This window comes from Perna viridis, chromosome 2, assembly GCF_037379345.1.
Source record: "Perna viridis isolate PV_CMFRI_1.1 ecotype Kerala chromosome 2, ASM3737934v1, whole genome shotgun sequence".
Taxonomy (NCBI): Eukaryota; Metazoa; Mollusca; class Bivalvia; order Mytilida; family Mytilidae; genus Perna; species Perna viridis.
In genome coordinates, this window is record NC_142446.1 from 65,415,661 (window position 1) to 65,437,271 (window position 21,611).

The window sequence follows — 21,611 nt, forward strand, 5'->3', positions numbered from 1 at the left end:
CCGGCTACGGTAATGTCTGGTACTGGCAGAATAAAATAAAAGCTAAAAAAATCATGAGGAAAAATCTAGTTAATAGGCATCTAAGATCGTTCTGACTGTAGGCTATGTCTCCAAAATCACGATCTTTAGTGTTTATTAATGTTTATATTGGTGTCTTCGTCGAGGCCCGCGTCGGAACCTAATCGGTAAAGTGCTTTAACCTACGATGATTTAACATACAGTGTTAATTAGCAGAAAAAAATGTGGTGACTTAACAATGTCAGAGCAATCACCGATTGTTTTGTGCTGAAAAAAAGCTAAACACGGGTGCAGATTCTATGAAAACGTGTAAAAAAAATGCGGTTGGTATTTGGAATTGCCCCATACCCGTCATTTTTCCCGATATTTGATGTGATTTGTGCAGATGAAAGCAGGATTTTTAGGACAACAAGTCAACACATGAAACAAACTTTTACAGAATATAATTTAAGGGATGACCATTCGATTCAGCGGGGAGGGGGAGTTTTGGTAAAAATATTTTGGCAACCCTTAGTTTGAAAAGAACATATCTGGCCTTTGCTCACAAGAATATAAAAAAAAACATTGGATCCGAGATTCAACACTTCTATAGATAATAATAGAAAATTAATGCATGGTAATGTTTAAAAAATTCTGCCCGTCTAAAAGTCAACCAGGCTAAAACTGCCAGCCTTGCTCTTTTTCAGAAGCAAAGAATTTCTTACCAGACTATGATTTTTAGACCAAAATTTCACAGTGCGACAATGCAATTGCTCTACATGTTACAGTAATAATTAGGCAATAAACAACAACGGAGTTTTATTATAAAAATAATTTAATCAGCACTAGGAACCACCACATGTTACGGAATTTCATTTAATAAATGTTTAGTTTTGTTCCTATGCTTTTATTTGCATATGTTAGTTTTCAAATTTTTGTCACAAGGAAATAAAAGCCTAAGTACAAAATATGACATTTATCAAAATTTCATATAAAATAGCATATTGTTAAACAGTCAACAAAGTTTATCAGCATTAGTCTAGAAATGGATCAGGTGTGAATCATGGGGAGCTCCTGGGTTTTGAGACTAAATCAGATATGATTCATCATATATCTTGTTTTCAAATTTGTATATTTTAAACAAAACTGAAGCAAATATTGCAGACTTAATCCCATATTTTCAAGTCAAAATTTAAATCTCAAAAAGGCTAAAATCGAGGAGTTCCTGGGGGCTTTACTCCCCAAACCCCCCACCAAGGCGTTGCCCTGGACCCACTGGGGGCGTTAAGCGACCCCCAGACCCCTTGCCAAATTAATTTGGTACCTCCTACTTTCTGTAAAGTACCTCCAGCCTGAAAAATTAATGAAACCCCTGTGTTAAATGCATGGAGATTAAGAGGAATCATTAGTGGATTTTTAAAGACAGAAATTCAAGCTGGGCAGAATATTTTATTTACAAGTTAGTTCAGTTTACATATGCTTTGAAAAGTCATCTGTTAATTTTAATTTGCTTCCAGAAATGTACCAGGAATTTTTGGTAATCAGCAGAACCACTATATGGATGTCATTAAACAGATGTTAAACCAGTGTTTACACGATCGTGACAACCCACAGGTCTGGTTTGAAGCCATCAAAGCTACGACAGCCTTCCTAGTGGCCAATGATAAAGATAATCATCTCCTACATCACTTCAAAGATTTGCTGCCTAATGTTTTACAGGTATTAAACTCTTACACGTTTCACTACCTCAAGTTGAGGAAGGTTGGTTTGACATTCCATCTTGACTACAGTTTATGGGTAGATTTTGTGTATTGTATTTGAAGCCTAGTTTATTTGTTTACGGACCTCAATATGTTAAGTTGCAGTCACTGTTAACAATATTTGTTGCAGGTAAAAAATGTTTCTCGTTCAATAAACTTTTTATTATAGAATTAATACCGTATATGTACTTTGAAAGTACTTTTGTTTGTAGGGTACCAATTATGGTAAGCTAAACCACGAAATTTGGTTCCCAATGAGGAAGAGGTTCCCATCGATGTGTATACCTAAAACCTCACAACAATAAATTAAAAAATCCATGAACTTGTTTTTTTTCCCTTATCTACAAGATTTGGTATCCACGAGTTGAATAACTTTCACAGTATTTATAGAAATAAGTTGCATATTAAGTTCAGATATCTTTTGGGAAAAAATGTTTTCTCTTGGAAGTATAATTTAGCCTCTTGCAAATTTGAATACAGTGCATTAAAATCATTTACTTTCCTTGGCGAATTTCAGGGTATGACTGAAAGTCTCTCAACAGAAGATGACAGTCTGCTGAAATGCTTGATAGAATTGGCAGAAAATGTACCTAAATTCCTTCGCCCACAGATGGACAATTTTTTACAGTTCTGCTTGAAAGTAAGTGATTGGTCCAAATAGAGTTTGGAAATGTCTGATTTGTATATTATATTTCAGGTTGCTGAGGATGCTAACTTTTTTGACAATATCTGACATGTCTGATTTGTATATTTTATTAATTTCAGATTATTGGTGATGCCAACCTATCTGACAGTATCCGACAGCTTGGAATGGAAGCCATAGTAACATTGTCAGAGACAGCTCCAGCTATGGTCAGAAAGTTTGGCAAATATATGCCAATGTTAGGTATATTTTTCCCTTTCTCTTAACCTAATTTCCCCCTCTCTATTGATGGTTATTATTATACTGGCATAATACTGCTTTCACAGTATCTGTTTTTCTGTTGGTTTGAGAAATTTAATTGCTGCTGAATTGACTTAGACATTTATCAGGGGTCCAAATTAGTGTCCAATTTCTGACCTAGGGCCTTTAAAATTTCATTTGTTTTGGTCTCTTTCCGTCAACCCAGCCACTTGATAACTCGACAAATGCTGTATATATGTATGTCATATCATGGGATTTGATTTCAGACTGAAGTGACTTAAACTTCTATTTGACAAATTTGTTTTTATTTTGACCATTTGGTAAATGGGGTAGTGAGCAGGGATATCTTTTAGTGAGCTTTGCTAACGTTTTCTACTGAAATTTTGGTTTTTCCTAAGATATCTAATGATATGAAATTTTAAAAATTCGGACTTTTTACTCTTTGAATCCGAGGATTATATTAGTTTTTTTAATAGTTTCACAATTCTGGAATATCTGATAACTAGTACTATTTGTCTGAAGTGTTGCCTAATTTTTATGTATATTTTCTGAAACAAAAATAAGTTGAATGTTTGATATTTTTAGTGCCTCAAGTTCTAGCATTGATGGTAGATTTGGAGGAGGAAGAAGATTGGTCTTTACAAGATGAACCTGAAGAGGAAGATACTGAAAGGTACTTGGATAAAAACCCGATGTTAATCAAGGGAACCAAGAGTTGGATGGAAATCAATTTAAAATATTTTAAAGATAAAGACTGCACAATGAATATAGACACAAATAACAAAGAACATACTACCTAAAGAACGTGTACAAAGAAACAAAAATAGATAAGCAACCCAGACTCCACTGAAAACTAGGAGTGTGTTGTAATTTGATGAGTTTCTGAATTAGGATTTTTTTTTCTGAATCAGTGTTTGTCTTCAAACTATTTTTGTATAAACTCAAAAAAGCTTTCAGAGAAAAGTGTTGTTATTAGAGCATAGTGCTTTATCAAATATATCTAATTTAACTATCATATACCCATTGCCTTTTATTCTTCTTACAATAAAAGTTGTAGAAGTGAATTGTACATAATGAGTTGTTTTTATTTTTAACAGTAACAGTATTGCTGCAGAAAGTGCTTTAGACAGACTAGCCTGTGCTCTTGGTGGGAAGACTATGTTGCCTCATATATTGGCTAATATACCCCAGATGTTACAGAATGGTATGCGGTATAAATACTTCCTTAGCATTAGAAAATGAGACTTATTAAGCAGTCGGATAAGTCACATACTTCGTATATAGTTGAAAACTTCTTTGTAAAGAGCAAGCTTATGTCAAGAGCATACACATGTACATGTAGTTCTTTTTTTTTGTATTTAATTTACTCTGCTGCATTTTCTGCACAGTCTCCAGTTTATTGTGCACTGATATTTTAAGTGGATCAAAAGCGGTTGTTCCTTAAAATGGATTAATGCTACACATGTATATAGCTCTCGGAGGTTCAGAAAGTGGAAATTGGCATTGAACCAAAATGAAACTGAAAATATTCTTTACCGATGTGCTAGAATTGTAGAAATTTTATTCTCTCCACTGTAAAGTTTTCCATGGAGATTAATTTAATCTAAAAAAAAACAAAAAAAAAAAAACGATCTGCCAGACTTACCTATATAATTTCTTTGGCCTTAATATTACTTTTTACTGCTTGGGATGATACATAATATTTTAGGAATCCATATTCTATTTGCAGGTGACTGGCGTTACAGACATGCAGCATTAATGGCCATATCAGCCTGTGCAGAAGGTTGTCACCAACAAATGGAAGGCATGCTGAACAACATTCTGGATGCTGTGTTACCTTTCTTAAAGGATCCTGTAAGTTGTGTACAAAGTGTTGTTGTTTTTTGGATGACTTGTCATTAATCTTGAGCTACTTAAGGATAAAATAAATTCAATTATTTTTTATGATTTCCATACTATTGACTCCTGTTAAGTGTTGAATACTGCAAAATTTAGTTTGCGACAAAAAAAAATTCTGGTTGTATGGTATCCAGGTTTTCAACATGTCTACTTTGTCTTTCATATGCAATTCAGAAATAACTCAAGCTTGCTGATTACATGTAGGGTAGTAAAACAACAGAAGTTGACCTCTTAGTAATACGAAATTTACGTACATGAAAAATGATCTTGTGTATATACAGCTATTATGGGTACTATTAAATAGCACTTACCTTTATCACATGATTTCCTTATATTTCTATTTTAAGCATCCAAGAGTTCGTTATGCTGGATGTAATGCTGTTGGACAGCTGTGTAGAGATTTTGGTCCTTTGTTCCAGAAGAAATATCACAGTAGGGTAAGTTATAAACCTGTCACTAACTTCATGCAATATCCAATACATATTCTAAGAGAGATTCAGGGTCCATGCATCAGGAAAACCAGAGCAATGACTGCACATACAAGATTCAATAACTTCCTTTTGTCGTGTAAAAAATGGCTTCTCTTGTACTTATTTGATGATCATGTATACCTTGTAATGCTATAAATTATTGTTTGGTGAACAAACAACTTAACAAGAGAAACCACAATCTCAATGATGCATGCTTGTGACTATTGTTGCTGATATTGAACTTGCTGGAAAAGCAGGTGCTTGAAAAATCGTGGCTGCTGCTGAAAAACAATCAGGATAAACTTTTGAGAAGGATGGATACATATGTGAATGATATACATTAGAGATAAACACATTTCATGTGTTCCATATCATGTATACTTGAGAAGTACTTATATACAAAGTCTAGTGTACATGTTTTTTATATTGTTAAAAATTATAGATAACATTCATTTATTGGAAAAGTGCATCATTGATTCCTCAAAATGTAGATGCTTTGACAAATGAATGGCTCAAAATCATCCTGTTGAAAGTTATGAATATTGGAAATAGCAAGCAGTTAGGAAGTGATTGTTTGAACTTTTAACGCAGACTCATAGCTTGTGTTATATGAAGTCGTCGTCGTATTTACAATGCATAGGGATGATGTACATTATAAGTTCTGATGTACTGTGAAGTCATCTACTTGCTAGATAGTATCTGACCTATGTACTCACTTTTCATAAATAAGACACAGTCTTCCCAACTATTTAATGCCATACCAGCATAGTAGAAGTTTGACTCCTGACAACATCTTTATTACAGGTTGTACCAGAACTATTGCAAGTAATGGATGACAATGCTAATCCCAGAGTACAGTCTCATGGGGCTGCAGCCTTGGTTAACTTTGCTGAGGAATGTCCAAAGAATGTGCTATCCCAGTACCTAGATGTCATTCTTAACCAAATGGAGCAGGTCCTCACCAGTAAATTTAAAGAGGTATGGGTATAAATTAGAGCTATGTTTTATTTCAATACAATAGTTGCACGTAAAAAAAAAGATACATTATTGTGTTGTTATTGAACCCTAGACCTCTCTGCTACATTTTTAGTCCTTGTAAGTAAAGTTGGTATTCCTTAAGAAATGGAAAGTAGTCATTTATTTTTGAAGTGGTTGAACTTGACTTGACGTTCTCCAATTGAAATACATTTAGATTTTGTGACTTCAGTATAGATAGTGTATTTTACTATGATTCTTATCAGATGGTGATTAGTTACAAATGACTAAAGCCTGTGATGTTTTAACAACAAGAAACTTTGATCTTTGTCTATTTTTGAATTACGTGAATTTAATTTCAGCTGTTAGAAAAAGGTGTTAAGCTGGTATTAGAACAGGTTGTGACTGCCTTGGCCTCTGTAGCGGACACTGTAGAGGAAAAATTCACACAGTACTACGACAGATTTATGCCGTGTCTCAAGTATATCATGCAGAATGCTGTATCTAAGGAGATGAGGTTGTTACGAGGAAAGACTATTGAATGCATCAGTTTGATAGGATTAGCTGTCGGCAAGGAAAAGGTAGCTGATAAATTTTGAATGAGGTTTTATTCAAGGTTTGTTTTTAATTTTTGACCAGGTTATTTGAAATAATCAAGTTTAGGGTGAAGCAGTTAATGAACAACTGTAAACTGCCTTAAAGTTGGTTATGTGAGCATAACTTAATCAAAAATTAAAAACAAACCTTGTAATTCAATATTTTATTGATTAAAGTCAATATTATAATTTCTCCGTTCATTATAGCCTTATGAAGTTTTGAATGAATTGAATTGTGGACTGTGGACCATTCGACGTTTATGGTGTCAAAGTACCAAGTTAGGTTAAGGAAAATAACCTTTCTTGCTCAGATATGAAAATAAACAATCAAATGAAATTTCTAGCATTTAACCAGATTGTTTTTATATCACCTAGAAAATAAATCAAGTATAGAAAATTCTCTTCTACTTTGAAAGTTTGTACAAGACTGTAGTGATGTGATGCAGATGTTGTTGAAAACCCAGACAGACCTTAGTGATATGGAGGATGATGACCCTCAGGTATAAAAATGCTAATGTATATATAGTAGGAGGCTAAGCATGCTATAAAACCTGGTTTAATCTACCATTACCATTGGAAATGCCTGTACCAGGTCAGGACAGGTTTAATCTACCATTACCATTGGAAATGCCTGTACCAGGTCAGGACAGGTTTAATCTACCATTACCATTGGAAATGCCTGTACCAAGTCAGGACAATTACAATTTTTCCAACTTTACCAGTGTTGCCTGGATATGGCCATTTGTTGTATAGACTTCTTTCTTTTGTTCTGACTATTGCCTGGAGTTTTTGCTTATCAGTTTGGCACTTTTGTTATATACCTTTATTCAAGCAAATCAAGCAAGCTTATCTGTCCTAGACTGTTGATTTGCTCTAAGGCCAGCCAAATTTTCTAGTAGATAATTGACTGCAAAGCACAAAAAACCTTAATTTTAAGGAATTTTACTAATTTTATCTTGCATAAATTGAATTTTGTACTTATTTGGTAAAACAAAAAGTAACTTTGACATAAGTTAAGCTGAGTCTTTGTTAATCTTAAAAAGAGGAATGATGTAAACTTTGTGCTGGAATGATACACAATGAAATATCTTCTTGCTAGATAGTATCTGACCTCTTTGTTTATCTGACAGCTAGTCATTTAGCTGTAGTTTAGAGAACATGTGCTTCTTAGACAGCACTATCAACGTACTGTTTTCAGGTTTTTCATTTTTGACAGATTTTTAAAATTTTATGGGTTATTTGAGTTAAGTTCATTGTTTTCTGCAGAGTCCCTAGTTTTAAATTGAAGAGGATTTTTAATCCGTTGTTTGATTGAATCATGCAAAAAGTGGCTTCAACAACTTTCAGATCTGTTTAGTAGTATATTAACTTGCATCAAGTTCAGTTACTGTGAAGTCTCACAGAATCTGTCTAGTGAACATATTGCAGGTGTCCATTTTCAAGTGTTAAAATAAATGACTAATATTTTATAGTGGTAATTATTAAGTTAGCAGTCATTACGAAATACCATCTGATCAACAGACTTGCTGGGACAAAAATTGAGTTTGTCAGGCAGAAATTTGGGAAGTTCTTGACTGCTTATATGGGAGAATAACGTCGAAATTGGGTATCCGTCAGACAATTTGGAAATCTATTTTGTAAAGACTTAGCTGGTACTATTTTTCTTGTTAATCTGTCTTCCACTGAGATTGCAAAAATTTATACATTAACAGTACCGTCTTACAATAGCTTCAGTAAATAAGGAAAAGAAATGTATGAAACCTTTATTTCAAATTGATTTGTTTTTAGTACTAAAATGATTGTGAAGACAGGAATGATGTACACTTTCAGTATGATATTAAATGAAATTATTCATTTGCTAGATAGTATCTGACATGTCTTTGTGAATTTTGATAAATTTATACTCACAATTTTTGAAAATTTGTTCAAAATGATGTTTTTTTTTCATTACTATGTAGGAATAGGTAAATGTTACTAGAAGAAATCGGCTGCTAGATTCTGGAAACTGTCTCCTTATATCAGAGATGATTTTTTTCCGCTTTTTAGCTGAATTCTGCTAATTGAAATCCGGATTTTACTGTTACAATTCTTTTTCTTTAATGTTTATTTATTTCCGATGTTACCGCTCTGTTTGATATCCTCGCTAAATCATCACTGCTATATAATTGTTCATTATTGATGAGCAGTACAAGTTTACTGTTGGATGACACTTTATCTTTTTGTTGTAGATTTCCTACATGATATCAGCTTGGGCTAGAATGTGTAAGATTCTTGGTAAAGAATTCCAGGAGTATCTACCTTTAGTCATGCCTCCTGTACTTAAAGCAGCTTCTTTGAAACCTGAAGTAGCTTTACTAGATAGTGAGTATTGTCAGTTATGTTTTGAATATCAGTATTTTGTGAATATAGTCAAACGTTTCCCTCAGGAGAACAGAGGAATGATGTAAACTTTGTGCCGGATTGATTTACAATGAAATATCTTCTTGCTAGATAGTATCTGACCTCTGCCTGAGATTGTAAGATAACTTTTCATGCCTATCTCACAATTTTTTGTATTTTATGGTTTGCCTTATCTGTTAGTCATGTGTCAAGTTAGTATTTCTTTTGAAAAGGCCGTCTTGCATAATTTTGTGATTACCTTATAGTGGGTGATTTTTGTGGATGGTTAAATATAGCATATTTTAGTAGTTTGTCCAAAATGGCAAAATATATTCCACAAAATATTTATTCTGGGCTTGAGAAAACTTGCACATTTAGCATCTCCAAAAATGAGTAATGTTAAAGTTTTTTTAGCTCACCTGGCCAAAGGCCATGTGAGCTATTGCCATCACTTGGCATCCGTCGTCGTCATTAACAATTATACAAAACTCTCTCCTCTGAAACTTCTCGTCTGATTAGAACCAAACTTGGTATAAATGTTCCTTGGGGTATCCTGCATATCACTGATGTGGGAATTTTTTATTCTTCAAAAAACATGGCTGCTGTTACTAAAAATAGAACATAGGGGTCAGACAGTAGTTTTTCACATATATCCAAAACCGTTAGGTTTAGCTAAATACTGATAAAAAGGTAAAAGTGTTCAGCATGATGAGATCTATCTCTGGTCAAATTTTGGTTTTAAGCTGTTAAGCCATGTTGGAGTTATTGCCCTTTTTCAACGATTTTTGCTATAATTAATGTTATTTCTTTCGAAAATCTTCTCTGTTGACACTACTTGACCAATTGAAAACAGACATGTGAATGTTCCTTGGGTTGGGGTATCCTGTATAGAACTGATGTGGGGATTTTTTTATTCGTCAAAAAACATGGCAGCTGTTACTAAAAATAGAACATACAGTGTAGGGGTTAGAAAGTAGTTTTTGGCATATATCTCCAAAATCATTAGGTTTAGCCATATTCTTTCAATAGCTGAAATGATCCTTATTATTAGGACTACATAAGTCTTCAGGGATAAAAGTTGTCAGATGACTCCTTGTAAGAGTTATTGCCCTTGAAAGGGGAAAAATGACTTAACATTTTTCAGTCAATATCATGGAAACAGTGATGGATTAAAAGAAACTTTCATTTGTTTAAATGATCCTTATGATAAGCCCTACCAAAGACATCTTGAGTCAATATTGTTGGACAACTTCTTGTTAAATTTATTGCCTTTGAAAGGGGAAATTCAACCAGGCGGGCTATTCAGGCTCCTGGGAGCCTCCTGTTTGTATACCTTTTGCCTCAAAATTGCCAAATTATACACCTGTCCAAACAGGGATGATTTTTTTCCGGATTTTGCCGTTAAAATACTTTTTTTTTTTTATGGTATACTTACTTCCAATTTTGTCAATTTCCTCCTTGTTTGTAGACCTCATAAAGTCATCCCTGTCCAAATAACCCATCATATGGTATTAGGTGACATATTATCATTTAAAATTACTTATTCAAATGGTATTTTATTGGTCTAACTGGAAAAGCATAAACCATTAGAATATAACCCATGTGTGCTTAAGATGTTCTAGTTAATACTTAATTTACAGGTGATGAAATTAAGGACATGCAAAGTGATACGGACTGGGAGTTTGTTAATGTTGGTGAACAGGTAAGTTTCAAATCTTTTTTAATTTATGTGCAAAAGTACATACTAACTTGAATCGTCATGTGGACAGCTCTGTGATTTAATAAGTTCTTTCCCCAAGTAGAAAACATTAGGTAACCACATTAGATATTTAGATGTGAATCTAAAATGGTTTCAGTCCAAAACACTAAAACAGCTGGTTTTGTGAGGGGCCCCAACTTTTATGTGAAAATATTTTTTGTTTTGTTTTAGTTTTTGTTTTGTCTCTCCATCACACAATTTGTGCAACTCCTCTGAAACTACTGAACAGAATTTCATGAAAGAGGTAGATAGTAGAGACAGCGATTTGGTTAACTTAAACTATATATAGATATCCTACTATTGACTTTCGTAATTGCAGCAAAGTTTTGGTATAAGAACAGCTGGTTTGGAGGAGAAGACAACAGCTTGTCAAATGTTAGTATGCTATGCTAGAGAACTAAAGGAAGGTTTTTCTGAGTATGCTGAAGAAGTCGTTAAAATCATGGTTCCACTCTTGAAATTCTATTTCGAAGATGGTATCCTTTGCAAAGTTTATATTGAATAGTATCAGACAAGTCTATGGTCTGCAGTGAAGATTTGTGTGTTAATTTATTACTATATTCCACTTTCCTTGAAAAACTTGAATTTCTGAAAGAATTATTTGAGTTCTGCAAACTGACTTTAATTGTTGGAAAATTGATCTTCATTTGAAGTTTCCTGGTGAAACCTTAAATTGTTTAAAATCCTAGAATAATGTGTCTGCGCTCAAACTCATTCTAATAGCGATTTACTGAGATGGTCTGATAAAATCTATTTTCATCAAACCAAAGAAAATTTAGTACCTTCATAGTTTGTAAATATTAAAAGTTCATAAATATATACACCCCCACTTCATACACTTCAAAATTGTTAAACACACTTTTGTGGTTATTTCTTGTGACATGTAGCTGTATGAATGCTGGTTTTTCGTTGAATAGAACGACCTTAACTATGTATCAGACATTAGAATAGCTGCATCAGAAAGCCTTCCCTATCTGATAGACTGTGCTAAGATCAGAGGAGAACAGTATGTAGCAGAGATGTGGAGTTATATCTGTCCTAACTTGTTAAAGGCTGTGGAGATAGAACCAGAACAGTCAGTTTTACCAGAACATTTGTATGCATTATCTAAGGTTAGTGTATATAAAATTGGAAGTGTTATCTGGAGTAGGCATACCTGATTTTTTTTTTTACTTTTAAAGGGAAATTCCATTTTTTTCAAATTTTGATTTAGCCTTTATAAATCTATTTTTTATTGTGTAATTATTTTGGATATTGCCAGTTTTGGCTTTATTGACCTCGTAAAATCAGGTCTTTATTACAAACACGGTAGAAATTTTAGTAGCCCACACCAAATATTAGGTGCAATTGGTGAGTGGGCCCCTGATAATTTCAAACCCTGTTTTAAATCAGGTATGTAAATCAAAAATCTAAATGAACTGTTATAATCTGACAACACTTAATATATAGGTATGATGATTACAGGGTTAAATGTGAGTTTATTTCATGTTCCTTGTAGTGTATTGAGAAACTTGGTAAGGGATGTTTGTCCAATGAGAATATGGTATCACTAATGGCATTACTTGAGAAACAGCTACAGAATCATTTCAAGAAACAGGAGGAAAGACATGGTAAATTATTAATAGATTGTTAATATAAAAAAAGTTGTTAATAATATATGATTAGAAAACAAACATAAAATGTTTTAAAGTGCTACACATGAGCATTATATTGTTTGCAACATGTAATTATATGTTTCCAATCCGAAATTAGCATATGAGAATCATTGATAATCTTGTGACTCATATGTAAATTATCATGATTAACATATGAATTGAGCACCATATGATTATATATAGTTAGTGCTATAGTAACAAAAACACATGTGTTGTTCTTTCATTTATTTGTTTTCTTCAAATTTGATCATTGTCCACTTGTTCACGGTTGCTTACTTGACACACACACACAATCATCTGGAACAAAATCGGTCTACTGAAAAAAATGCACGGATGTTTTGAAATAAACAGTATGGGTGTTACACCTGTGTATGTAGGAAAAAATTCTATTCTAAGACAACTGTTTTAACTTCTCAGAAGTGCATTAATTCAGTATTTTGTATTGAAAAAGAAACAACTCAGTATTAATGTGCTATAATACTGTTTGGATAGTCACAAATTCTTAACCAATCACAAATTTAATTTTTAGAAAAGAGAAAAGATGAAGACTATGATGAAGACTTAGAAGAAGACCTGTTAGATGAGGTTTGTTACATGATATATTGAATCAAATAAGTATTGAGGTCATTTAATACACAAAGCACATAGAAAATGACTGAAGTTTTAAATTTCAAGTTTAGTTTCACTGAACAATGCTCATTGTTGATTAAATTGAGCAAGTGGTTTCCTGATTAAAATTTGTAAATGTATTCTACAAACGAATTTTTTTCTCTTGACAGGACGATGCAGACACCTACGTTTTGAGTAAAGTGTCAGATATTCTCCACTCTATATTTGGTACACATAAGGAAGAGTTCTTGCCCTTGTTTGAACAGCTGCTGCCATTTGTTGTCAAACTTATTGTAAGTTACATATAGTACCATTAGTTTGATCAGTCTCATACAGGCTGAGCTTGAGAGGATTCAGTCTCCTACAGCACAGGCTGAGCTTTAGAGGATTCAGTCTCCTACATGCTGAGTTTGAGAGGATTCTGTCTATCCCAGACCAGTCAGTTCCCTACAGGCTGAGCATGGGAAGATTCAGTCAGCTACAGGCTGAGCTTGGGAGGATTCTGTCTCCTTCAGGCTGAGCATGGGAAGGAGTCAGTCACCAACAGGCTGAGCTTGAGAGGATTCTGTCTCCTACAGGCTGAGCTTAGGATGATTCAGTCCCTACATTCTAAGCTTGAGAGGATTCTGTCCATCCGTGACCAGTCAGTCAGCATATGCAGATTTATTGGATTTAATTGTTAATCCGAAATTTTTGAAGACATTTTACAACTTGGGCATGACTGATCTCTAATTCAGTCCACATTTTTTATGTGTGAAGGAAATAGAAGCTCTGATCACTATGTCTTTAAGGGATACATGATTGAAAAGTGGCCTTTATGGGGTGTAAATTTTATTTTTGTAAGAAACTTACTCGGAAGTAGATTTCATTTATTTCATTTTCTTTTGTTTTTTTTTCTTTCTAGGGACCAGACCAGCCTTGGTCAGACAAACAATGGGGTCTATGTATCTGGGATGATGTAATTGAACATACAGGACCAGTAAGTATTGTTAAGAGCGGTTTAAAAATTTGTCTAGAGATTAGAACTGATATTCTCAGTAATAAAGAAGTATGATGATAAATGATTTATAAAAAATTCTCATGATTTTTATATTCTGTTGGGTATATTTATCTTTCAGAAATGAAATTCTAATAAAATAAAGACATAATTGCTGGTACATGCAGGACTAAAAAAATATTCTATTTTTATACCTTGCCACACATAGTGGGGAGGTATTATGTAACCACAGTTTTCAGATGATAACTTGAGAACAGGTCAATGTGTGTTTTTTTTAAACTTTGCATACTTATTTAATACCACAAAATACAGGATAAGTTCAGTTTTCAGCAAAATCCGGAATTTAGTTTTTGCCATCCCCCTTTTTTCACTATTACATGGTGGGGTATCACCTAATGCTCCATTAGTGCCCTAACTTTGAAATATAAAGTAAAACTGAATATGGGGAATATGTCCTGTGTGGGATAAACTTTCCATTTAGTAGGGCAGGGGATGTAGGGAATATGTCTGCTACAGTTCCTGTGTGGGTTAAACTTAAAATTTAGTAGGGTAAGGGAGGTGGGGAATATATCGGCTACAGTACCTGTGTGAGGTAAACTTTCCATTTAGTAGGGCAAGGGAGGTGGGGAATATGTCTGCTACAGTACCTGTGTGAGGTAAACTTTCCATTTAGTAGGGCAAGGTAGATGGAGTCCACTAGAATACATACATTGATGGTAAACAAATTTTCAAAAATTTAAAAAAAAAAATGTAAATTATTGTATTAATTGAATATTGCCAAGGAAATAATGTTTTAACATGCATTATCCATTTTTATTGTGTATTGGGCAATGTTGAGGTATGAGACATAAGGCAAGGTGAATAAGGAGAGTGGAAAGTTTACCATTTAGAAAAGTTGTACATGTATCTTTGATTGTTTACAGCATTCTGCCAAATACACCCAGTACTTCCTTGCCAATTTGCTGTCATACCTTTGTGATAAACAACCAGAGCTAAGACAAGCATCTGCCTATGGTATTGGTGTCATGGCAAAGTTTGGAGGTGAAGTTTATGCCCAGACATGTGCAGGTAAGATTTTAATCTTTTATTTGATTGTGTTGAAATTTAGATATAGAAGTCTAGATGTATGGGCTATAAATGGTCATGTGTTTTTTCACTGTTATTCGTTTTGTCAAAAACAAATTCTTACGTGTTAAGTAACCTGCTTTCCACAGAAGCCTCTCAATTTTTCATGAAAAATTCAAAGATCTCATGTTTACACACCTGTGTCAAAGCAGGAGATTTCGGCCTCATTTGGAAAATTTCCCCCTTTAAAATTCTAATAAATTATGCAAATTCTTGTCAAAACATGTGAAAGCAAATGCTTGGCAAATCTCTAATTTGAAAAATTCTTCAGAGGGAGATTTCTTGCTTTAGATTTTTTTAAGGTTAACACCTATACAAGTTACTTATAACTGTAACTAGTTCAATGTATCTAAAAGTCCATATATATGTTATCCCTTGCAGATGCATTGCCCATCCTTGTTAAGGTTGTACAAAGTCCTGAATCTCGATTACCAGAGAACATCAACCCAACAGAGAATGCCATCTCAGCTGTTGCCAAGATCTGTAAATACAACAGCAGCCAAGTCAATGTTAATGATATCTTACCTGTATGGTTCTCCTGGTTACCTGTTTGGGAGGATGAAGATGAGGCTGATCCAGTCTATAACTATATGTGTGATCTGATAGAAATGTAAGAGACAGCAGGTTTTTTTTAAAGTTTTATTTATAAGCAGAATTTTGCTTTTTATAGCCCACCACACGAAGTGGCAAGGTATGATGTGATACCTTCCAAACAGTTGTATGTCAGTCCATCCCCTTAAGGTTTCCAGGTGATAACTTGAGAACAGATCAATGACTTGTTTTGAAACTTTGTACAGTTGTTTATTATCATAAATACAATTTATGTTCAATTTTCAGCAGAATCCAAAATGAAATTTTCAAGAAGCCATTTTGAACATTTTTCCATCCCTTTTTTTTCATCATTACATGTCAAGTATCAATTAATGTTCAATTAATGCCCTATTTTTTTTTTGAATGTGAACCATATTAAAATGTGAGTATCAATTATTGAAAAAGAATATTACTATTTTCTAGAATGTAAAAGTAACTACTCATGATTTTGAACTGTATAGAAACGAGTCTCGCAGAAAAGAAATATTTACTCCTGATTATTAACAATATGAAAACTCGTCTCATCAGAATGAAATATTTACTCCTGATCATGAACTATATCACAATTATTCTCAGCAAAATAAGATAAATTTGTTGACGTCGTTCATTAACTATGAGAGCATTTACAGACCCGCCAACCATTACGATTTTTGGCATAATTTTTACGATTTTTCACCCCGAATTATGCTGGTACGCTTTTGGTATCCAAATTATGATTTTTACCAAAATTCCGAATTTTTTTGTCATTTCAGGTCTGACTTTGATTGGAGAATTTGTTTTTGAAAATCTGAGTCATTTGAGAGCTCCTAAAATCATTGTATTTAAATGTTTTAAAGATAGTTACTTTTCAAAAGCATGGCAGAAAAACATGTTGTTGAAACTAAACTGCATCTTGAGTAGGTCCTACTTATCTTGTGGGATATATAGAGATGGAATTATACAATAAATGATTTTTTTGTGAACATATTGATACTTTACTGAATGTTTTTGGATTTTTCTTTGGTCCAATGTTGAATTTTTTTAGGCAAAAAAGGTATCCAGTGGGAAAGTATAGTTACGGTCCAAATCATCCTTAAATAGCCCAGTGTTGACCTCCATTGATGTGGTTTTTTCAGTGGCTGGGGGCCTGTGGCCCCAAAACCCTCGACTGATTACTCCTTTTTATCAAATAGGGTTGGCAGGTCTGCATTTATCTATTGTTTTTGTTTTTTAGGAACCATCCATTGATTTTGGGAGAGAATCATCAGAACTTGCCTAGGATAGTTTGCATAATTGCAGAGGCACTTACAAAAGAGGCTGTTTCTAAAGATGATGATGTGTACACTAGAATGTTGAATATAGTCAGACAAGTAGAGGTGATATTTATTGATAGAAGGAAATCTTAATATTTCTAACAAGCCAAAAGAAGTAAAACAGACAATTTACTAATAAGATAGCTAAAATGATATAGCTTTTTGGGTTGTGGACCGTAAAACATGACATGAACACTGCAAAAACATTTTTCATGCAATTTTTTGTGTAACCCGTAAGATATAGTGAAACCTGGCTAAACAGGGCCGGTTTTGGACTTGTGGTTGGTTTGGTTAAGACTGATGTTTGGTTTTCTAAGGTTCAACATAAATTTACACTGATATACAGGGAATTTAACATGCATGTGTCTGGTTGATAGGATTTGAGATTTGTCAGGGTTTGGTTTAGACAGATTTCACTGTAATGCTATATTTATGTACCATTGTTATCTCAATAGAAGTTATTATGGAATAAATGCTTAATCAGTTGATGATGTTTAATGATGTCCTATTGCCCAGGTCAAGTGACACTACCATTTGGACAAGTAAAATTTAAATTATTCTTGAATGGAGGACAACCAAATTTTATTCATTTTTCAACATTCATTAACTAAATGGCAACCTTGATGTCAATTTTAGCAAGTAGAATTTTCATATACTTGCCCAATAGGACAAGGTTCATAAAATGTTATTATCAACGCACTGTTAATACCCTTTCCTTAATACATTTCAGCAAAATCCAGCGGTATTCCAGGCCTGTATACCTATGTTGACTCCTGACCAACAACAGACTCTACATCAAGCTCTTAGCAGCTAGTTACAAAGAACATAGTGTGTAGCAGCTTCTGCTGCCTGCAGTAGTAATATGTGTTTTTTTCTCTTCTCGACAAGTATATAAACTGGGTATTTCTGCTGGATACCATGTTAATTGTTTAATCTCCTTAGCAGATTTTGTGCTATTTCCTGAACGTTATGTTTTAGTCCTTGAATTAATGTTTGTCATGTAGATCTATGGGTTTGTCTCCCACTGGCTGCTCTACCAGAAAGACTTGGACATGTTCTGTAGGGGAAATGTTGGTACCATCTATAGAACTTGCATGCATGTTGATGAATCCTACTGGGTTTATACTATACAGTTACAAACCTTTAGTTTGAGTTACAGACTCAGTTTTTTAATGTTTATATAAAAAGATAACTTATGAAAAATATTTTGAAACGCATTAAACAGTAAACAGTAACTCTTAGTAAAACTCGTTGCATGAGAAACATCAGTAATTTTATAATTAAATAATGCAGCTCTAGGTTATTATTATATACCAATATCAACACTGTATCCAGAGATTTGGAAAGGGAGGTTACCTGGCTGTTCTGCTCAGTTTTGCCAAAATTTTGCAAGAAATTTGCAAATATGTGGTACCTTCCCTCTGAATCTGCCAAAAGAGTTGAAAAAAAAATATTATATGATAAATATATGATAATAATATAATGTTATATATACTATAAGATTTGAGGACAATATTCTTCTATATTGTTTTTTTTTATCATTTTAAGAGTGTCTTTCTTTTGCTGAATTGAGATTTATTGTAATTGGCTAATGAAATATCCTTTAGTGATCATGAATGGATTTTTGTGTAATTTGTTTCATTCTTGACATCTCTCTTCAACCCATTGATCCGTACATTTGTATTCATGTACCAAACATTTTTTGTGTTGTTGTTGTGTGTTATATACATGTATTTTAGCAAAACATAGCAATACATCATTCCATGTGAGCATGTGTTTTAAAGATTACCAAAATGCCAGTATTTTGTACTTCAAAAGATACCAGTCTTTCATTTCTCCTACATTTATGTACGAGAAAATATCCCTTTTGGGATAAGCATTGTGTGAACAATTATTTTTTAATTGTACAATGTGTATGTTTATACATTTGTTGACCATTATTTTTTATCTCTTTGGAGAAACTAATGGTGCCTAGATCTGACTTGATAGCCAGATCTTTAATGTCTTTGTTGTATACAAAGACATTTTATGGTTAAAGTTGATGATGTACTTAACCACTGTTGTGTTATTTTCTCCTGTGACGGAGAACCACAACTTACTCTGCTGTTGGTTACTTTTCTTTTTTTTTTATGGAGAGCCACAGTAGTTTTATTCCTACCTCATCACTGTTTGTAGGAACTTTTGGAAATATTGTTCCAAGAATAGATTTTAAAAAAAACCAAAATGTTGGAAGAATTTTTTAAGGGTCAGTAATTTGTAAGAGTGAATGAAATCCAGAATTGGGTTACTTTGGTTGTATAACAAGTGTTTGAAATTGTAAAGAATTTGACTCATTTGTGCGATGGAATCTTCACAAAGAAAATTGATTCAGAATAGTTTTTGTACATGTTCATTTGTGCAGTTAAATTATGGTCAATATACATGATGTACTTGTACAAGGTAGTGATTTCAAATGTTCTGAGATCAAATATTGGGGATTTAAGTTGATAATAGTATGTTTTAAATCACTAACTGAGATTTAAGAATGTTATTGATGATGTTACCATTTGTACTCTGAGAATTTAGGGCTTAAAACACTTGTTAAATATTACTTGTATACACTGTATACTATATATATGTGCAATAATTAATTAGTTAAGTGACTTTCACTTACTAGTTAATTCTGATGGGTCAGATAACCATGTCTGACTTTTGACCTAGAGGTTAAAACCTCTGCTACATGATCATATATGGACCTTAGCATTTGATTGTTAAACCATTATTTTTAGCATTGTAATGGCATTTAAAATGCTCTTGTTAATTAGAATGAATGTTAGAAGTGTAATAGATACCTTTATTTAAGGTTGTTTACTTTAATACTGAAGTATATATTTTTATTGCAAAAGACATGGCATCTACTGCACATTGATTACTTCTATATGACAGCATGTACTTTGAAACCTTTTAAACAGAACCATTTTCAGTTTAAAGAATTATATGAATAACTGATCATTGCTATTTGAATTATTACAAAATCTTCAAGTGTTTGTTACATCCTAGAATTCTGAGACCTTTCTTTGAGTTATTATGGAATTATAATATATCAGTAGATATCTGAATGTCTGAAGTTTGGTTGTGGTGAGCCAGTAGTAGACTGCAATTGTTTTGTTCATTTTAAAGTGTCTGTCTCTCTAAGAATCAGGCAGTAAGTAAAACATGGTATGAAATTCTGAAAGTTTCATTTGACTATTTGCACCATCAGAATCAAGGAAAAAAGACAAGATTTTTCATATCATTTTGAAAATTCAAGGGCAGATAACTCTCTCAAAAACATAATTTTTGAACATTCTGTCGAAAAATTTATGACTATCAAGTAATGCAGGGATCAAATATTGATCTTTTCAAACAGAGAAAGCATCATAGTGGAATTATATTTTAGATCAGTGGGTATTTGACATATACACGTTTCAGAATTTTCCAGTTTTGCCTGATTCTTACAAAAACATGCACTTAAAGTGACTATACAATTCATTCTTTAACATTTTAATTATGCAGATCTTGATATGGTAAAGTGAGGCCTTCTATTTTTAAAAAGGGTTTTTTTCTAGATGTATGTTCAAGCTAGGTTTTTATTTTACACTGGTTAAATGTATAAGGAGACTCAATATGAAGGATTAAATTGGCTTTTGTGGTTTGTTTAAGGTAGGTTTCATGGTATTTTGTTAAGTCTGTAAAGCTGAACATTACTTGTCATTAGTCCTTAGTGGAAATAAATACACTGTAAACAGTTAACTTTGATATGAACGTGTGTTGGAAGGTTTCAAATATCTATGGATAACTTTTTAGAAGAGAATTTTTTGTTCTAGTAAATAGTAACAAACTTCAACGTTCTTTACTTTTTTTTAATAATTCATAAGAAATGAAGTATGAACCTAAGTATAAAAATTATCCAATTGTTTTTAGGAAAATTAAATAAATCATTTAAGAGTTTAAATGCTAAGTCTACCAGTAAACTCATCAGTGATCTAGGCTTTAGTATATACCAGTTTTAAAAAAAAATAGTTGACAAGGTAATAAATAATCGGTGTTTGACAAGTCTCCAATGATTGTAATTTTTTTTTAAATAGTTCAGAATTTTTTTATGTATTTTTTAAAAGATTTTACGTGGGTTTTAAATATATTTGAAACAAAATCTGATTCACAAAAGAAATTTTTGGTAACTTGTATTCTATATTATTTCTTACCAATTTAAGAAGTATTTGTTTTAACTTGTTTGTTAATTTCAACAATTTATATATAAAGGGCAATTAACAGAATTACTGAAATGATTAACTCTAGGCAATAGTCAAAAGGGAAAGTATATAAAAAATGGCAAAATCAGGCAAAGTACATTCGTTATAATCGTCATGTTAATGTTGATATGGATCCAAGACAAAGTTATTTGATGCTTTCTAATACCAATATTACTTGAAATAAAATGTCTTGGGCGATTGTTCTTTTTTTTTTTTCAGATTCACAAAACCATTTTGTTGAAGGCTTTAAATGCTATAAATAAAAAAGTTAAAATTTGTTTTTCTAGTATTTGCCTGTAATCATCAGTTCCCTACCATCACACCCCAGTAAG

General features: G+C 32.9%; 1 protein-coding gene across 1 annotated transcript in view; it reads left to right on the forward strand.

Annotated features, from left to right (window-relative positions):
• The window catches only part of LOC148626513 (importin-5-like), a 30,326-nt gene extending 8,769 nt beyond the window's left edge, over positions 1-21,557 (forward strand). Inside the window, exons 5-26 of the mRNA XM_088570536.1 lie at positions 1,515-1,716; positions 2,275-2,397; positions 2,523-2,643; positions 3,247-3,334; positions 3,759-3,865; positions 4,391-4,515; positions 4,908-4,997; positions 5,835-6,008; positions 6,368-6,586; positions 7,018-7,101; positions 8,830-8,962; positions 10,621-10,682; positions 11,059-11,215; positions 11,679-11,851; positions 12,238-12,349; positions 12,924-12,979; positions 13,174-13,296; positions 13,908-13,982; positions 14,924-15,068; positions 15,507-15,735; positions 16,930-17,071; positions 17,739-21,557. Coding sequence (XP_088426662.1) covers positions 1,515-1,716; positions 2,275-2,397; positions 2,523-2,643; positions 3,247-3,334; positions 3,759-3,865; positions 4,391-4,515; positions 4,908-4,997; positions 5,835-6,008; positions 6,368-6,586; positions 7,018-7,101; positions 8,830-8,962; positions 10,621-10,682; positions 11,059-11,215; positions 11,679-11,851; positions 12,238-12,349; positions 12,924-12,979; positions 13,174-13,296; positions 13,908-13,982; positions 14,924-15,068; positions 15,507-15,735; positions 16,930-17,071; positions 17,739-17,822 — 2,824 coding nt within the window. The 3' untranslated portion in view covers positions 17,823-21,557. The remainder of the gene's footprint in view (positions 1-1,514; positions 1,717-2,274; positions 2,398-2,522; positions 2,644-3,246; positions 3,335-3,758; positions 3,866-4,390; positions 4,516-4,907; positions 4,998-5,834; positions 6,009-6,367; positions 6,587-7,017; positions 7,102-8,829; positions 8,963-10,620; positions 10,683-11,058; positions 11,216-11,678; positions 11,852-12,237; positions 12,350-12,923; positions 12,980-13,173; positions 13,297-13,907; positions 13,983-14,923; positions 15,069-15,506; positions 15,736-16,929; positions 17,072-17,738) is intronic.
• The last annotated feature ends 54 nt before the right edge of the window (positions 21,558-21,611 follow it).